Raw genomic sequence first — 17,852 nt, forward strand, 5'->3', positions numbered from 1 at the left:
TTGTAGGTCTTCCATATTCAATATTTCCCTATGTATTACTGACTGAGAAGTTATAAGTACTCACTTTAAACTTCGATGGTAACATATGTGATTCTTCATACGAGAAGGCTTTGGATTTTTCACGTGAAAATTGGCATTTAACAACATATTCCTCATGTTATAATTCAGTGTGAAAGAAGTTTTTTGCCATGTAATTCACAGGTATTCATCTGACAGACTGATGGTTTTTGCATCAAATAAAGCATTCATTTCGATTTCTTTTCAGATGAATTCCATTGAATGTGTATTCTCTATCTTCTTTAAACTTTTCTTGGATGTGTTCACACACCTAGTGTGCACCTCTGCACTTAATCCCTTTGTCCATGCAGAAGCACAAGATATAATGCTCAATGATCTCAAACCAGTACAACATGTACCTCCACATAAAGCGAATAATTTGAACTATATAAACAATTTAATACCATTCGATTTGAAAAAGAAACCCTGAAAGCAAACAAAAGAAAAACTCCCTTGTCAAGCAATTCATATAATCAAAGAAAGTAAAGATGGCCTTTAAACTGTGATGGCTATGAGTTTGTACAGCGAATCCCTTGTAAAACTCTATCCTTTACCCATTGTAAGGATTAAAAGGTAATTTCATTCACAATTGAACTGCTATTAGACAATTCCCCCTTGTGAACTAGAATAATTAAAGTGATCATAACCACAACTTTTTTAGGCAGCAGAAGACAGAGCAGGACCACGGATAATGTTCACACTCTAATTATGCCATCGATGTGAATATCTCGCACATGAAACCTTACCACAGAATATGTCATTTTAAAGACTTGTGTGGGGCCGTAGCGCCTATAAATTCATTTTATTGTTTATACACTGGCTACTCAAATATCACACAGTGATATAATAAACATTAAGTTTGTAATCGCATATTAGCATACATTTTGTAATGTTCCCCCATGGGTAGAATATTCCTGGGCATGATTTCCCGTGGGAGAACATTTTTGTGTAAACAAAATGATAAACTCTGTAAGCAGCAGGTAATGAGACTATGGTTCGCAATTTGGGTATGCACTGCACTCAAAAAAACAAAGACACTGATGCTGTGCACATTACAAGTTGTGTGTAGATAGCCAACTGTGTGCGCATTAGTGATGCCACAACAAATGTCTACCACAGAAAATTAGTGTTGCATGTATTGCCTGCTACTCCCAGTACTTTGACTAACCCATATAAATGCGACGGATGATGACTTTTGTTCTTGGCAAGTCTACATAATGTTTTATCCTGAGGGTATGAAATGATATTTTAGAGAGTTCTCAAATCCCTTGTAAGCATTTCAAACACTTTGGATGGATAACTCCATAATTCGATATGTTCCATCCCACACACGCCAACATCTATGAAATTATTATTATAAGCCACTAATATTGTCCGAATGTTGACCCCCATGCTGATGGAGCAGCACGATCACATTGATTCCTTGGTTCTTTGAGGAAGATTGTCTGTAAGTGCCCGAGACTTGCGCTCATATCCTGTAGGGTTAAAAAGAGAAATATATAAAAAAAACTACATATTGATCAGATATAACAAAACATAACAAATGATTAAAAAAAAATAACATTAAAGGGACGATAAAGTTTTGGTTGGGATAGGACTTCAGGTTTCCAACTGTTTTTTATGAGATATTGAGAATCCCTTTATGAAATATGAAAGAGCACACAAGTCGAAGAGGAATTCAAAGTTTACATGATGAAAATTGGTTTTGAAATGGAGATATCCAAAAACAAAGAGGTTCTAATTAAAGGTGGGACCCACCTCTTACTAGGATCACTCAGTTGTACTTTGTTTCTGGATATCTCAGCTATTTAAAAACCAATATTCATCAAAAAACAAACAAACAAACACTGAATTCCTCTCAGAATTGTATGCTTTTTAATATGTCATATTAAAAGGGATTTCTAATTATCTGGCAAAAAAGTTAATATCTGAATCCCACATCTCAACCAAAAAATAAACCACCCCTTTAAATCTCTAAATTATATCTATTCTCAGTGCATCTGCATGAGGATAATGTTCAGAACTTATTGCAAACTGGAAACTGCTATTATGAAGTGGATGCTAGAAACAGGTTTGATTGTGAAAAAAAAAAGAATTACTATAGTAATTAGTATTACTATAGTATAGTATTGGTGGAGATGAGGATTGAGCTTTTAACTTTTTGCGAGATACACGTACTAAGAAACAACTTTTTTTGTGAGATACTAAGAAATTTTACAGAGCAAACCATTCTGAGAGGAATTCAATGTTTATTTGATGAAACTCGGTTTTAAAATGGCTGATATATCCAAAAACAAAGTAAATGAAAGCAATCCTAATACAAGGTGAGTCCGACCTTTTATTAGGATCCCTTTGTTTCGGATATCTCAGCCATCTCAAGACCAATTTTCATAAAAAAAGAAACTTCGAAAATCCTCTTAGAATTGTATGCTCTTTCACATTTCATAAAAGGTTTCTCATTTTCTAAAAAAAAAAAAAAAAAAATTTAGAAACCTTCAGCCAGGTCTCAACCAAAACTTTACCATCCCTTTAAACCAACACGTGCAGGAAATGCAAACACACCGAAACAGTGTACAGTGTGGAAACACAGTACCAACTGGATGGGAGCAGTCATACTGTACTACGTCACCTGATTATACCGTCACAAAGTTCACACACCTTCACACATACGGTGTCACATGATACCGTCCTGCTGTTCTACACCTTGTAATTCTTGCACAACTCAGCAAGTAAATCATTTTTTTTTAAACGTCATAGATCATATCAGAAGAACGTAAGCATGTGACACTCTGGCAATAGCAAAATTCTACAATCCAGTATCTGTTTAGAAGATGCAATACTGTACAGAATCTTCCCTGTATAATGGTAAAAACTCCTTTTAGGTACAATCCCCCCCCCCCCCCCATCTAATGTCTTACAAATTGCATACATTATCTGTGTTTTTTATGACTAAAATTTCTTGGTACTGAAACCTGATGAATCAAAATTATTTGAAGCACACAAGAATAACTGTAAGAAACCATAAATATATGTATACATATATCTATAAAGAATACATACATTTGTAAAGAATAAAACTGGGTTAGGACCACTGCTGACAAAGTATGCATATCCATGCAGTTGAGGGTGCAGAAGATTAAAAATTTGAACATAACAGGTCAATTCAAGCCAACACAGTATCATGCTTCATTCAAAACTACAAAGTTTCAAAATTTCTCAGCATCCTGAGACTTTGAAATTTGGGCTTGAAGCACTCATAGTTATGGAAACAATATTTCATCTCTTGAATTGTGAATGAACAAGTCTTATCTTTTAATTGTTTGTTTTTGGAGGTTTTTTTTTTTCTTTTTAAAGCTGGCTTGCGACTTTCTCAGGGCAATGCCAAGATGGATATGTATCGTCCCTGAGGTGACAACATCTACCTCAAAATCATGAATGTTCAGGGGAGCAAAAAATACTTGTTCATTTTCACATCATTTCTTGCAAAACAATACCAATGTTGACATCAAATAATGTAGTAACATTCTCTTTGGATTACACTAATAATTGTTCTGTATTAAAACTCAACTCAGTCTCGTCTATATATTCAAAATTGAGTTAGGAGGTTTTTGATAAATGCTGATTCATGAATTGAGATACAAGGTCCTGTCAACCCAGGGATGATATACAATTCCAACATATGCTGCACTTACTTTTTTACAATCTGGATCACATCCTCGTCCCTCAGTAAATGTTCTCGGCCAACTTTCTGGGGATTGTGTTTCACAGATGATCCCCAAACAAGAGCACTGCGACAAAAATAAGATAAAAGGGACAAAAAAAGAGCAAATGATATGCAGAAACATGCCAAACACACACACACACACACACACACACACACACACACACGCAAAACTCGCTAAATCTTCGCTTCCAGGTGAATAGGTTCTTTATATGTTCTTAATATGTTCTTAATATGTTCTTTCAGTAAAAGATCATTCAATGATTTTGACACTTTAGAATTCATTTTCTCTTCAATGATAAAAAAGCAGCATATTTCACAGCAAATACTATGTAAGAAACTAACAAATGCCACACACACATGCTTGCACATATATTGCTGGCTCTATAGAACCATAGTAACATGGCCCCTACAGGAAAGTCTGCACAACTTCGGCACAGTAGTGCTGATACTTCTTCTTGGGTGAGACGCAAGTTGATGATAAATCATAGCCATTTCCTAATACATATCATGTACCCAATGTAACACTGTTGCACAATAACCACAAATCTAGAGAAAAGAACATAAAAGTATCTCGCTGGATTATGAATACCAGAGCAGAAATAACAGAAGAGAACACTGCATTTCGATAACCACATCCACATCAATACAATTTGGTTTGACCGCATGTTTTGAGATGGACTGTATTTTTGGCATGAAACCGGAGTTTCTATGGAAGTATGATGTGGGGAAGTGTCTCAGAGCATGCCAATCTGATACAGATTTCCTGTTTTTCCTCTCTGATATTGTACTATCATTGCAACCACAAATATCTTTCAACATCGGTAAGAACAATTACCAGAGATTAGATCCCTACCCACAATATTTCCTGTTCAGTCAGCTGACAAGAAATCTGTTAAAGGATACACTGAGCTACCTCCACCTCACAGTTGTATATTGAAGAGACAGCCAAACCTGTCTACAGTGACCACCGTCTATAGCGGCCACCTGCCGTATGCTCCCACTAAACACAATTTCCCCCCATGAGAAAAACCATGTCAATGACCCTGTCTATAGAGGCCACCTGTCCACATCGGCCACTTTTTTTGTCTCCCTTGGGTGCCTGCTTTAGACAGGTTTGATTGTATAACTAAAGTGATTTATTTGAATAGATAAATGCTCATACATTTCAAAGACTCGATAGCATGGGGATTCACGGGTGACCAAATTCATTTGCTGCTAACCACGGTACATTCAAAATTCACAAATTGCAATGGTCAGCGAATGTGTGCATCAAAGTATACGCTCATCATTAAGGGTCGACTCCACTTGAGATTCTTCATCTGTGTGTTTCTTCACAGAGAGATCAGTGACAAAGCTGTACACATTTCATTACAGGGATTCTCAAATATATCTGAACTTATATCAGTCTTCCTACTCCATGGTGTCCCAGTGTGACCGGGTATTTAAAGGGGATGGCTAGTAACTGATCAGTGGGAATCAGTGCGAATGCTGGGGGATGATTGTTCCAATTCTTGTGGGATTCATTTAAGAGTACATTATATATCTATCGTTGTGTGAAAATTATTTGCTTCAGAACGGTCTCACATTCAAGTAATGTGCAGCTTAATGCCCCGTCACTGACCAGGCATGCTAACCTGGAAACATTAAGCTGCACCTTACTTGAATATGAGACCATTCTGAAGCAAACCACTGATCAGTTACTAGCCTTCCCCTTTAAGGGACTTCCACTGATAGTTGCTGCGAGTATACAGTGTATCTGAATGATTATCTTTTCAACGAAAGCTAAGATTTCAAGGCTCATTTAAAGCTCATGCCAAACAGTGCAGTAAAGCTATGTCGTCGAGACGAGTGGTCTGCTTCCTGGACATACATTTGCATTTCACAAACAAGCATTAAAAAAAAAAGACAACAACAAAATAAACAAAGATGAGTCCATCAATATGGCTCCCCATGTTCTTTAAGAAATGGAGGGGGAGTACAGAACTGTTGAGAGGAATAGAGGGTCTGTTAATACAGTGCACACAAATGTACAACAGCAAAAATTTAAAAGAAAATATGTTACTCTGCTTATTACCCTTTTTACCTCTCCCCCTAATTTCTTGTCTATATTTGTGTTTGCCAGTCTCCTCATTATCTTTTCTTTTGGTATGTGTGCTTGTTTCTTTGTTCTCTTCTCTATCTGTCCATATCTATCTATCTATCTATCTATCTATCTATCTATCTATCTATCTATCTACCTATCTATCTATCTATCTATCTATCTTTCTATCTATCTACTTCTATCTATCTATCTATCTATCTATATATATATATATATATATATATATATATATATATCTACTTCTATCTATCTATCTATATATCTATCTATATATCTATCTTTCTATCTATCTATCTACTTCTATCTATCTATCTATCTACTTCTATCTATCTATCTATCTACTTCTATCTATCTATCTACTTCTATCTATCTATCTATCTATCTATCTACTTCTATCTATCTAATTCTATCTATCTATCTACTTCTATCTATCTATCTATCTCTCTATCTATCTATCTATCTATCTTTCTATCTATCTATCTATCTACTTCTATCTATCTATCTATCTATCTATCTATCTATCTATCTATCTACTTCTATCTATCTATCTTTCTATCTATCTATCTACTTCTATCTATCTATCTATCTATCTATCTGTCTATCTATTTATCTATCTATCTATTGATCGATCGATCAATTGATCTATCTATCTATGACTTGTTTCTCCCCTTTGTCCCCTACAAATATATACACACATATTTAGTTATCCCTACACCCTTTTTTCAATGTCTATCTCTCTCTTTTGTGTCACACTCACTATTTGAGTTCCTTCAGGATGGCTTTGTGCAGGTTGTTACAGAAGTCCTCCACCGAGCAGGCATCACTCTTGAGCACGATGGGGGCCTCGTAGTCTGGCAGCTGCCCCTTGGGTTTGGTGTATCTGGGCATGGATATGGGGAAATGACATTAACATTTTCTGTGCTCGGCTTCCAGATCGGCGTACACTGTATACGGCATATATTTAGCATGACTAATTTTGCATGAATTGGGACTTTCCAACAGTTTCAGGAGTGGCTGAATTCACGATCGTGGAGTACAGCACTGAGCAAAGAAATGTATGAGAGCATGTTGCAGTCACGTCGGGATCAGAGTTAATATTTTCTCATGTTTTCTAATTTGCGAATAGCATCCGACTCATAACATTCATGCAAATAAAAACCCGGCAAAATATACGGTAAACAGGTGTGCTTTCTTCACCTGATGTTACAGATGTCTGGACAACTTATTGTCAGCTAAGAGCAATCATTATCAAATCAGATCTTATTGGTGGTTGGTGAGGAATCAAGTGGCAACATTTGTCTGCTGTTGACATCAATGAGTGAGTGGGGAGGTCCTGTCACAGTGCATACTTTACTAACATATTCATGGGTCTGCATTAGACCGCATGGGCAGATATACAAGCCTGTAATATAATAGAGATCACACAATCCCGTCAACCCAATTTATCATCATGATGCACTGTCTTTGACTGTCATTACAGCTAATTCAAGTGGACCAATCTACTTTATACACTGCACATTAGATATGAGATGACAAATAATCATGTAACATACAGATAATCACATACTGATAGTCATATGGCATTTCTGATAGGGAAAAAACTTGACTCACATCCTAATGAGGTCAAGGTAGGCCCAGATCTTCTCCAGTAGGTCGTCAAAGTTCCACTTGTGGTGGGCCGAGATGGGCACGCAGTGGGGGATCTTGTAAATGATGTCCAGCTCCTGTACAGAGTGGAATACAGAATGGACAGAGAAGAACGTACGTTAACACTTTGATCCTTTACACCACAGGTAAGAGTATTAGGTAGACAAATGGCAATAATAATGTCACAATAGAGGAATGCATTAAATGCCATTTGCCTTGATTTTAATTCAAAATCTGAATTTTCTGGGGCCTCCCCTTTCGTCAGGGATGAAAGTGCTCATGAATTTTCACAGTGAATAATGCATTTCTCTACTGTGACATTATTATTGCTATTTCTAGTACTGCCAATACGCGGAGCAATTACAATGTTTGGAGGTAGACAAATGAATATTTTTTAAGAGTATTGGTTCATAATTTTATTGCTAGAAATTTATATCACTAAAGGAGCTACATACATCATAACACTCCAGTGTTCAATTATTTCATGGTGACTGCATATCCATTGAACTCAGTTCTCAAACTTTATCTTGTACAAAATATCTTAAGTTGTGAAACCTCAATCATCAGAATGATGACGCCATCAAATCTGTGTACGGTGTTACTTCCCACACTACCATACCACATGCCTGTTAGGAAGCAGATTAAGAAGCAGCCTGGGCTGCTCTGAAATAATAATATCTGAAGCTTCTTGCAGCGAAACCTACAGACGGGTATACCCTGTTATATTGAGCTTGCTTACAGCGAGGTACCACTTTAAACAATGTGAATCTGGGGTTCCCCATATTTTCCATTACTCTATTCAGCTGGTCTCTTTTCCACAAAATTCATAATGAGGTACTGATTATAACGAGGTAAAATTGGCAGTAACGGTGATCCTGTTAATACAGGGTTTCCCTGTGTTGTACTTCACAATCTGGCTGCATTAGAGACTAATCTGTATTTAAGTGATGAGTGACACCATGAAAACGTCTGTGAAAATGGGATAATTTCAAATAACCACTTTATCAGAATGCTGACAAAGTGTAAATACGGAGGTCCAGGAGACCCATCCTTATACAGCAGTAGAGTAACTGACTTTATGCCTCAGGAAAGATAATTGGGATGAACGTCAAGTACCTCGATGGAGATCTGGTCAATCTTGTTCAGGACATAGATGCACGGGATGTAGATGCGGTTGCCCTCGATCACGTCGATGAGGTCATCTGCCGAGGCGTCACTCCTGTCATGATGCCAATGACCAAAAATTAATAAACATGCGACATTATAGAGATTGCCTTTTTCAAAAAGGCATAATATGAGATGTAATATGCCAGTGGGAGTAATATTTTCCCTGAGACTTTATCTTGGGGGGGGGGGGGGGGGAAGGAAACATACCTAACTCCCAAGGGATTGTCAAATGTTAGGTCACTACAGTAGACAAGGCAGTATTTGTGATATAGATGGTCTACACAATGGCATATCATTTCATTCTAGCTTCATCAGCAACTAATCAAATCCTGGAACTACATTATGTGACAGGACATCACTGCTCATGATATAACCATTTCAACCTCGCTACATCATTCCAGTCACGGTATAATGACCGATCACCAATCAGTATTTATGGAGACTATATTAGAAGTCTACTCAATTTTCTAGGAAGAGTTGCTATCCAAACATCTTTTATGAAATGGGGCTCTGGATAATTCTCCCAACGACATGCTGCACTGCTAAGAATGTCCCTACCTCAGCGTGATGTCCGCGTTGTGGATCTTGTACTCCGACAGGATGGTCTTTACTGTGTCAAGGTCCAGGGAGGACTGAGCGCAGGTGGAAGTCAGATTAATGCCGCCCTTGTCTTTCTTCTTGTAGCCGATATTTGGGGGCTTTTTGTTCAACCTTGGAAGGAAGGGGGGGGGGGTAGCATAGCATGATTGAAGAAATACTGTCGCATAGGGTAGTATTCGGAGTGGAACTTCAAGTCCTGAAGGTAAGCACTTTTACATCTATCCCATTACTATTCAAATGTAAAGAGCTCGTGGTATTGTCGGGTGAGAATGATAAGAGCGTTAAGGTGTCTTGAACACTATGGCTTTAGTGGCAACTTTACGCCTTTACCGTTCTCAACCAATGATATGTGCCCTGTATTATGTGGCTGTGGCTCCCGTTCAATGTGTCTCAAACACTACGGTTTTAGTCAGGGCTGCACACTAACTCATTTTTTCTCTACTGGTCTGACCTGTCTGTCGGACCAGTAGGTACCCAGTTTTTCTATTTTCTACTTGTCTGGTCTGACAGTGATTTTTACTGGTCCTGGACAGCCGGACCAGTGCCAGTGTGCAGCGTTGCTCTAGTGGCAACTCAATGCCCTTATCATTCTCAACCGATGATACATGCCCTGTATTATGTGGCTGTGGCTCTCGTTCAGTGATTTACCTACTCATGGAATTGTTCCACATGTCCCGAAGTGTGATATATTACGCTTGCAACTCGGTATAGAGTAATATGCAAAAAATGTGAACAGCAGCAATTTATGACAAATTAATGCAAGGCAGGATTTTTTTTTCTCTTCATTTTGTTATAAGAGATTCGACAAAAAGTACACTTTACAATCAATGTCTAAAAGAATATTGACAAGAAGCAAAAAGGAATGCTAGTTACTGACCATAACACTTAAAGGGATAGTACAGTATTGGTTGAGATGAGAATTTGGACTTTTAAATTTTTGCAAGATACCAAAAAACACTTATGATATAGCACAGAGCATACCACTTTAAGAGCATTTCAAAGTTTATTTGATGAAAATCGGGTTTGGAATAACTGAAACATCCAAAAACAAAGTAAAACAAAGCGATCGTTACAAAGTGTGGGTCCCACACTTTATTAGAATCGCTCTTTTTTGGATATCTCAGCCATTTCAAAACCAATTTTTATCAAATCAATGTTGAATTCCTCATAGAATTGCATGCTCTTTTATATTTCGTATGAGATTTCTTATTATCTCACCTAAAAATGTTAGAAACTTGAAATTAGGTCTCAACCAGTACTGTACAGTCCCTTTAAACTCGGTTGAAGTATAAGGGTTAACACTCAAAGGTAGTGACCTACCTCTATGCAATAACACATCACTAAGTGCTGTTACTACCTAGAAAGTAAGAGTTATAAAATGGGTTCAAGAATGTAGCCAATCAGAAGTGCTCAAATGAGTCATGTGTGCACTCTTGATTTTCTTACTAACATGCACGGCCGTGCAAAAAGTGTGCAAGGAAAAGTCAAAACGGCATGGCGTGTTATCCTATGGCAGATAATTTTTCTTTGGTATGTACGTACTACTGTACGTGCGTGCGCGCGCAGCACCACTGCACATGGTGAGATCGTCCTTAAAGCCGATTGAAGAGTGGCCCAGTTGTATTGAAATATGAAGTCTTATCATCTGATAGACTGCTATTATACTAAAGATAGTTCTTCAACCCATTTTATAAACCAAATAATGCATAGATTTAAGTTCGTGACGTTAGTGGAGATGCAGCGCACTCTCTGGTATTCATAATGTAGTGCAACATGCACTCGGCTTCGCCTCATGCATGTTGCACAATTGTGAATACCCTCGAGCGCGCTGCATCTCCACTAACACACTCACACCTGTGCATTATTTGTATATCATTACTGATGTAGGATACAAACATATACACATTAAAGTCTCATGTCATCACAGTTTTGGCGGGTGTTTTCCTCGTACTGCATTCATATAACTCAGATTTTTGTAACCACTGCAATACTTACCTAATGCCGAATCCTTCCAATTCGTGCTCTATTAACTTTTTATGCTTCAGTGGTTTGAGGACGTCGAGAACTATCAGGATCAAGCTGCACGTTCTTGCAACTGCATGAAAAACACACGAAGTAAAAACACACGGAAATGATACATTGTCATGTAAGTTTACAAGGCTATAGCAGGTCAATAAGACATTGTGCATAGACAACGTAATATTTCAAACCATGTGAAATCTCGATATTAGATGGATTTTAAACTCAACCCGTCTTTGTTTGTATCTGTATTTTGTCTCTTCATTGAATTTCATATCAAATTTAAAAGAATAACACCATTGGCAACATCTGAACAAACACACGTACACCTTCAAAGTATGCTTAAAAGCATTGACATTTCTACGTGGTTTATGGCCTGGATAAGTATTTCATGATAATGGAAAAACTGCCATTTATTGGATGTTGTACTTAAGTTCTCACAACAATGTTGTCAATACAACTCTGCTAACCTATCACTGTTTTAAAATTATGCCTTCTTTCGCTTTATCATCAGATGTGCATAAACACTTGCCCCCAGTCTCTCACTGCACCTAAACTGTACCTTATTTTATTTAATTACAGAAAATACATACACTATAGCAATAATGGTTTCTTTGATGTCCTTATGACTTGTAATTCACGCTGAAACATTAGCCTCATGAGCTACAATTACACAGGACATCCTTCCACATCTGTTTGTTTTCGTTTGGCTTGTTTTTATTTTTTCAAAGATCAAAATCTGGGCAGCGTTTCCAAAAGCTCACAACTAATGCGTAAAGTTGCAATAATTGTAGTTTCCATGGCAGCAGCCATCATGCAGCAACCAATCAGAAGTGAGCATTTGAGTCATCACCATGGTGAATGCAATCATAGCAACATTCAAATCATGGCAGAGCCCTTCATGAAATGTGTGTCTGACATCAATATGTGAAAGATGGAACCTGGTAACATCCCCACCCCGAGACACCAACAGTCGCTCTCCACTACTCACCTGCTATGACTTGTCTTCCTCTTCCCTTGCCATCTTTGGCGCCCTCGATGATACCTGGCAGATCGAGCAACTGCAACCAAGAAAAATAACAGAACGGGGAAATAGATAAATAGATAAAAGGGTAGATTAAAAAGAGAAAATAATATATAGAGAGGTGTTAATGACGTGTTGATGATATATTGATTCACATAATAATACACAAGAAACAGAGAGAGAGAAAGAATTATGTTCATACCAATTCATGATCATATTTTAACAATCAAAAGGAATAATAGAACACACAGTGAACCAAACATGGAGGAAAAGTTGTGTGTTTTGCATTCTATGCTAGAGATAAGTGAACATTGTCGAATAGAGCACACACAAGTCTTGATGTGGCTGCTCTGGCTGGTAGCAAATTTGCAATAAAAGTGAGTTATTTAATATACCACTGACGTCACCACTGAAATACTTTGACCCAAACTTTTGCTATAGTCTGAACACTGTCACATACTTCCTGCTTCAATAAAAAGAGTCAGTAAATTTCAATAACTCCCTTTCAGGTGATACTAATCCTACAAAATCATGACCAGAATATGGCTCAAAAAGTGGTAAAATGTCATCAAATATTTAGTTAGTTACTGCAAACAGACAAAACTTTTGGAGAATGACGTCGACCCTCGTTCAATATTTCTGAAATCCCATCACTTAAATCCCTCACAACCAAAATAAATGAAAATAACCTGTCACTGGTAATTTATAGTGTCAAAGGTCCCTTTGCCATGGTTCAACCTTGCACCAAGTATAATTTCTTCAAAGAAAATACAATACATGCATAAAATCAGCAAGACCTTATTTCCCCTGCAGGCAAACTCAGACATACTGCTGTCATTACCTGCCTATTCTGGCTCTCTGATAGGCACATCTTCTGGTGCCGTTCCGGACATACCTGGATCTTTGCCCCCTTGTACCGAATCACTCCAGGCACTGTGGTCAGCGTCGTGAACTCGTATGCAGCCACCTCAGAGTACACGCCGGCCAGATTGCTGAGAAGAGTGGACTTGCCGACCGATGGGAAACCTAGAGAGGAAACATTACCAGAATGGTAGACATTGCAAAGAGTTTCTAAGCGGGCTGAAAACAGATTGTGTTAAAGATCAGATTTGAAACAAGATTGACATTGATGAAGCAACTCACTTGATTCACAGTTTTCCTTGAAAAAAAAACTTTGCATGTACTGCATTCCACAGATCACTTTTATTTATTCCGAGACTGGATGAGAGTAAATGAATAAATGTAAGAAGCAGTATTAGCCCATACTTGCAAAAAAAAAAAATAAATAAATAAATAAATAAAACTCAAGATGCTTGATCATACCACTCATTAGACACCAAGTGCTTTGTTAGGTCTAAGACCAATCTCTCTGGGTATGCCACAGTATGTCAGTACATACAAATGTATACTATTTTAGAAAGCTACTAAATTGGTAAATAAAAATGTATACTATTCTAGAAAGCTACTAAATTTCACAGCCATGAACTCACCAACAAAGCCAATCCTTGCATCACCTGTCTTGGCGACATCGAATCCTGTGATGGTATGAGAAAAATGCATATGACAGTCAATTTTTTTCCAACCATTTGAAGAACGGTACAATTGATTTTTTTTTCTCCCCCATCCCTATTTTCTAGCACTGTTTGCATGAGGTTTCAATAAATTAAGTCCATTCAATCTGCCACAAAGTCTCAGTCAAGGTATAATATATACATAGCTCACAATGATAGTCAAACAAATGTACATGTATGTTTTGACTGTTATTGCTTCTGCCAGTACTTCACACTTTGATAACTAGTTCTGCTACTCATGATAATACAAACTGTCATGTGGTGTACATTCATAAGCATAAGAATGGTGTGGTACGTTTGTAGATAATGATGATAATGACAATCACAACAAAAACACCTTCTAAAAAATGATTGCAATAATAACATCAATATCAACAACATGTATAATCATGGACAAAACAGAGATGAAATATCTGAGATATGTCCTCAATTTACTATATACATACCTTCTCCAGTGCCTCCACCACCACCTCCTTTTGGAGTTATAAGTTCCCGACGTAGTTTAGCCAGCTTGGCTTTCAGCATGCCAAGATGGCCGCTGGTAGCCTTGTTCTTCTGAGTCCTGGCCATCTATGAATATGACAGACAGAGAGAGAAGAGGAAGGGAGGGGAGAGAGAGGAAAAAAAGAGAGAACATAAAGACATGTGAGCAGGGTGCTATATAATTTTTTAATCACTTGCCCGGTTGGGCAAGCAGATTTTCAAATTGTTGCAAAACACTTGGCCGAACAGGAATTTTAGTTTACTTGCCCGAAAAAAAATCATTGAATATAAGTAAATAATGCAAAAAATCATATGTATGTCAAGGTCTTAATGGAAAAAAGAAAATCATGTTGATAAACAGCACATATGACTCGAGCAAACAGCACAATGAGCATGTCGCAAGCTCTAAAATGTGTGAAGTACTTTTGTCTTTACAGAAATTGTATGTGTGCGCGAAGTCCTTGAACAGAAGCTCTAGGGTTTTGTCTTGTCTTGTCTTGTCAGTACTGCACCAACCGCCGCTGCTGGGCTATAAACGTGCAGTCCCTCATGCATACAGTTGCAGCACTTTAAAATCTCATTTTGGACAAACGAGATTTAAAGATATCAATATTGGTTGCAGATTTTGTTTCAGCTGGCAGTGTGTTCCAAATTGGGATTGTCCTTGGATAAAGTGAATGGTGTTAACAATCTTTGTTGGTCTGAATAGTATTGTAATTCAAGGGTTGATTTAACCTGGTTGCTGGTCCACTTCTGACATTCCTTTTAAGATGATTTATATTTGACGGGATTAAACAATGAGTTTCTTTATAGATTAGTGAAAGCCTGGCAATTGTGCGTCATCTTTGAAGAGAGTCCCACTTTAGATCTTGGAGCATGTCTGTAACACTGCTGGTTTTCCTGAAGTCGTTGGTGACAAACCTAGCAGATCTTCTTTGGACTTTCTCTAAGTTGGTAATGTGGGTGACTTGATGAGGGTCCCAGATAGCACAACAATACTCTAATTTAGGGCGTACAAGGGTTTTATAAGCTATTTCATTGGTAGATTTAGTGCAGCTCCAGAGGTTGTACATGCTCCCTGCTATCTGAGCTGTATTTTGCATGCTTTTCTTGCATTTGAGACAGAGGATAATTGCTATGTTTGATATTATTAATTTGTAAAAGGGCTAGTAGTAGTGTAGTACTCGTAGAGTAGATCTAATTTACTGGGCAGTGCAAGTGGCACATGATTGAGTGATTATCATTGATATTATGCTGATTGGGCCTTTTCATCAATGAATCCATTGAATGAAATGGGAACAGTTAATTTACAATCTGGACTCCTTACTCACTTTTTCAAATATTACATTATATACCCAGGGGTGTAATTTAGCTTTCTGGACAAACTAATTATATGAAATCCGTAAAATTTGGACGCGTATTTTCACTGCACTTGATTGAGTCACACAAAAGTGAGTATATGGGACATAACAACGCATGCATGGCCGATATTCCGGGTCCCGTCATATCATACGCATCAAGACTTCAGTTGCTGTCAAATGAAATCACCAATATTCTTGACCAGTTGGGCTTACCTCTGCCTCTATTTCTGCAATCCTTTCTAAGATGCCCATTTTTGATATTCAGAACACCAGAAGTTGCTAAAATGTGGAAAATCAGAAGTACGTAACAGTGTGTACCGGTACGTAACTAGCTAGGAATCACTCGAATGAATGAGATTACTGATCGCGGGCGCGCGCTTCGGATGGTGCGCGCGGTGTGCATGGTGTGGGTCAGCGTGGAGGATCCGATGATCCGATGACTTCAGGTGGCGCAAGAGATCCATGCAACCGTGTTCCTCTAGAGGTCTCAGCCTGGAGCTGTAGGGTGGGGGTGGGGGGGACCGGGGGGTGGGGGAGGTGTAGCAGCATTATAAAAACAACACAACACAACACAACACAAAACAAAACAAAACAAACAGCATTCCTATCTGGGGATCAGAAAATAATCATCAGTTGATTACTAGTATTCATTCATGATACACATTTTTGTTCAGTTAAAACAAACAACACTGAAACACTTCTAACGGCTATATTGTTCCGCGATATGTTGAAGTAAAGTTCAAACCAACATTCCATTGTAGCCCTATCAATGACAAAAACAAGGTGTGCTAAAACTAGCCGACGGCGACTGCCAATCATTGGGTCAAACACTGTTAATGATACTATTGGGAAAATCTGAATACAGGCGCGTAACTATAGTTAAGGACACATTAAACTGAAAAGTAATGGGTTAATGAATTGTATACATGTATATATAATACGTATAATATGTATAAATTATATATATCCTATACAAAAACAAGAAAATTACAATTGTATGGGCGTAATCATTATTTTCATTATTCTTTTTCACGATCAAGCATAGGCCTATTGCCCACCAAGGCAGATCTCCATTTAATCTAAAACAACAACAACAACAACAACAACAACGACGACGACGACGACGACTATGACGACGACGACAACAACAACAACAACAAAAAAACAACAATAACAATTAACAATAACAACAACAAAGGGCACGTTTCTATGATTATATTATGCCGATTCAGGAAAATGTAAGTTTGAGAGGAAAACTGCATATTGGTGCAGAAAAAATATAATCTATGTACAGTGCAAATGCGTCACATGCCCTCTATTATAGCATCTTGGAATCATATACTAAAGTAGGCATATAGTATATAGTATATATAGTATAGTATATAATAATTTATGAGTTGTGAGTGCATAGGGCACGAATATCGCACGAGGCGCGAGATAAGCCACTGGTCTATTCAACAAGGCGCGTAGCGCCGCGTTGAATAGACCAGTGGCGAATCTCGCGCCGAGTGCGGTATTACGTGCCCCAATGCACGAACAAAATCATAAATTATTCGTTTTATACAACACCTTGTCCACAATCACAGTACTAAATTAGTGACCGCTAACTCAGGAAGGCCCAAAAATAAATGTAACAATTAGGCCGAGAATTGTAAACCACCCTGTGTACTGCTTTCAAACACTCGTCATGATTCGACCACACAGTCACAGGAATCACAAACTCCGCAGGGTCTATACCCATTCTACGCTAACGTTAGATCGAGTTAGGCCTGACTGTTAAGCCTACCTGAGATGTCGGTAGATCTAGTAGTAGGTCTAGACTTTCTCTATTTCCGAAAATGATTTTGTATAAAAACACAGAAAAATAATCAAATTACGGTTTCTCAACTTGAAATGAAGTCTTGATTTTGGGATCACTGTGGTCCACGTAGCAGATCAGATTCAAAACTAACTAGAAATGTCGCTATGGCGACTGGTATGCCCCCGCCATAATGCATGATTCTCCTAATAGGTCTAGATAGTACATGTGGACAATGTGTGATTACATTTTCACAAAACTGGCAAAATACTGAAATGACAAGTTTGTCACAAATGTGTT

General features: G+C 37.9%; 1 protein-coding gene across 1 annotated transcript; it reads right to left on the reverse strand.

The window, feature by feature from the left end:
* Positions 1 to 3,745: 3,745 nt before the first annotated feature.
* Positions 3,746 to 16,013, reverse strand: LOC139729841 (developmentally-regulated GTP-binding protein 1). The gene is made up of 11 exons (XM_071640766.1): positions 15,968 to 16,013; positions 14,357 to 14,480; positions 13,830 to 13,874; positions 13,235 to 13,365; positions 12,307 to 12,376; positions 11,292 to 11,391; positions 9,255 to 9,407; positions 8,646 to 8,748; positions 7,494 to 7,606; positions 6,640 to 6,762; positions 3,746 to 3,845 (listed from the first exon to the last, which is right to left on the reverse strand). The coding sequence occupies exons 1-11, from the start codon at positions 16,004 to 16,006 to the stop codon at positions 3,746 to 3,748; spliced, it is 1,101 nt and encodes a 366-aa protein (XP_071496867.1). The 5' UTR covers positions 16,007 to 16,013.
* Between the last annotated feature and the right edge of the window lie 1,839 nt (positions 16,014 to 17,852).

Source organism: Diadema antillarum, unplaced genomic scaffold (assembly GCF_040938485.1).
Source record: "Diadema antillarum isolate AM-2024a unplaced genomic scaffold, OU_Dant_1.0 seq00000266_RagTag, whole genome shotgun sequence".
NCBI classification, from domain to species: Eukaryota; Metazoa; Echinodermata; class Echinoidea; order Diadematoida; family Diadematidae; genus Diadema; species Diadema antillarum.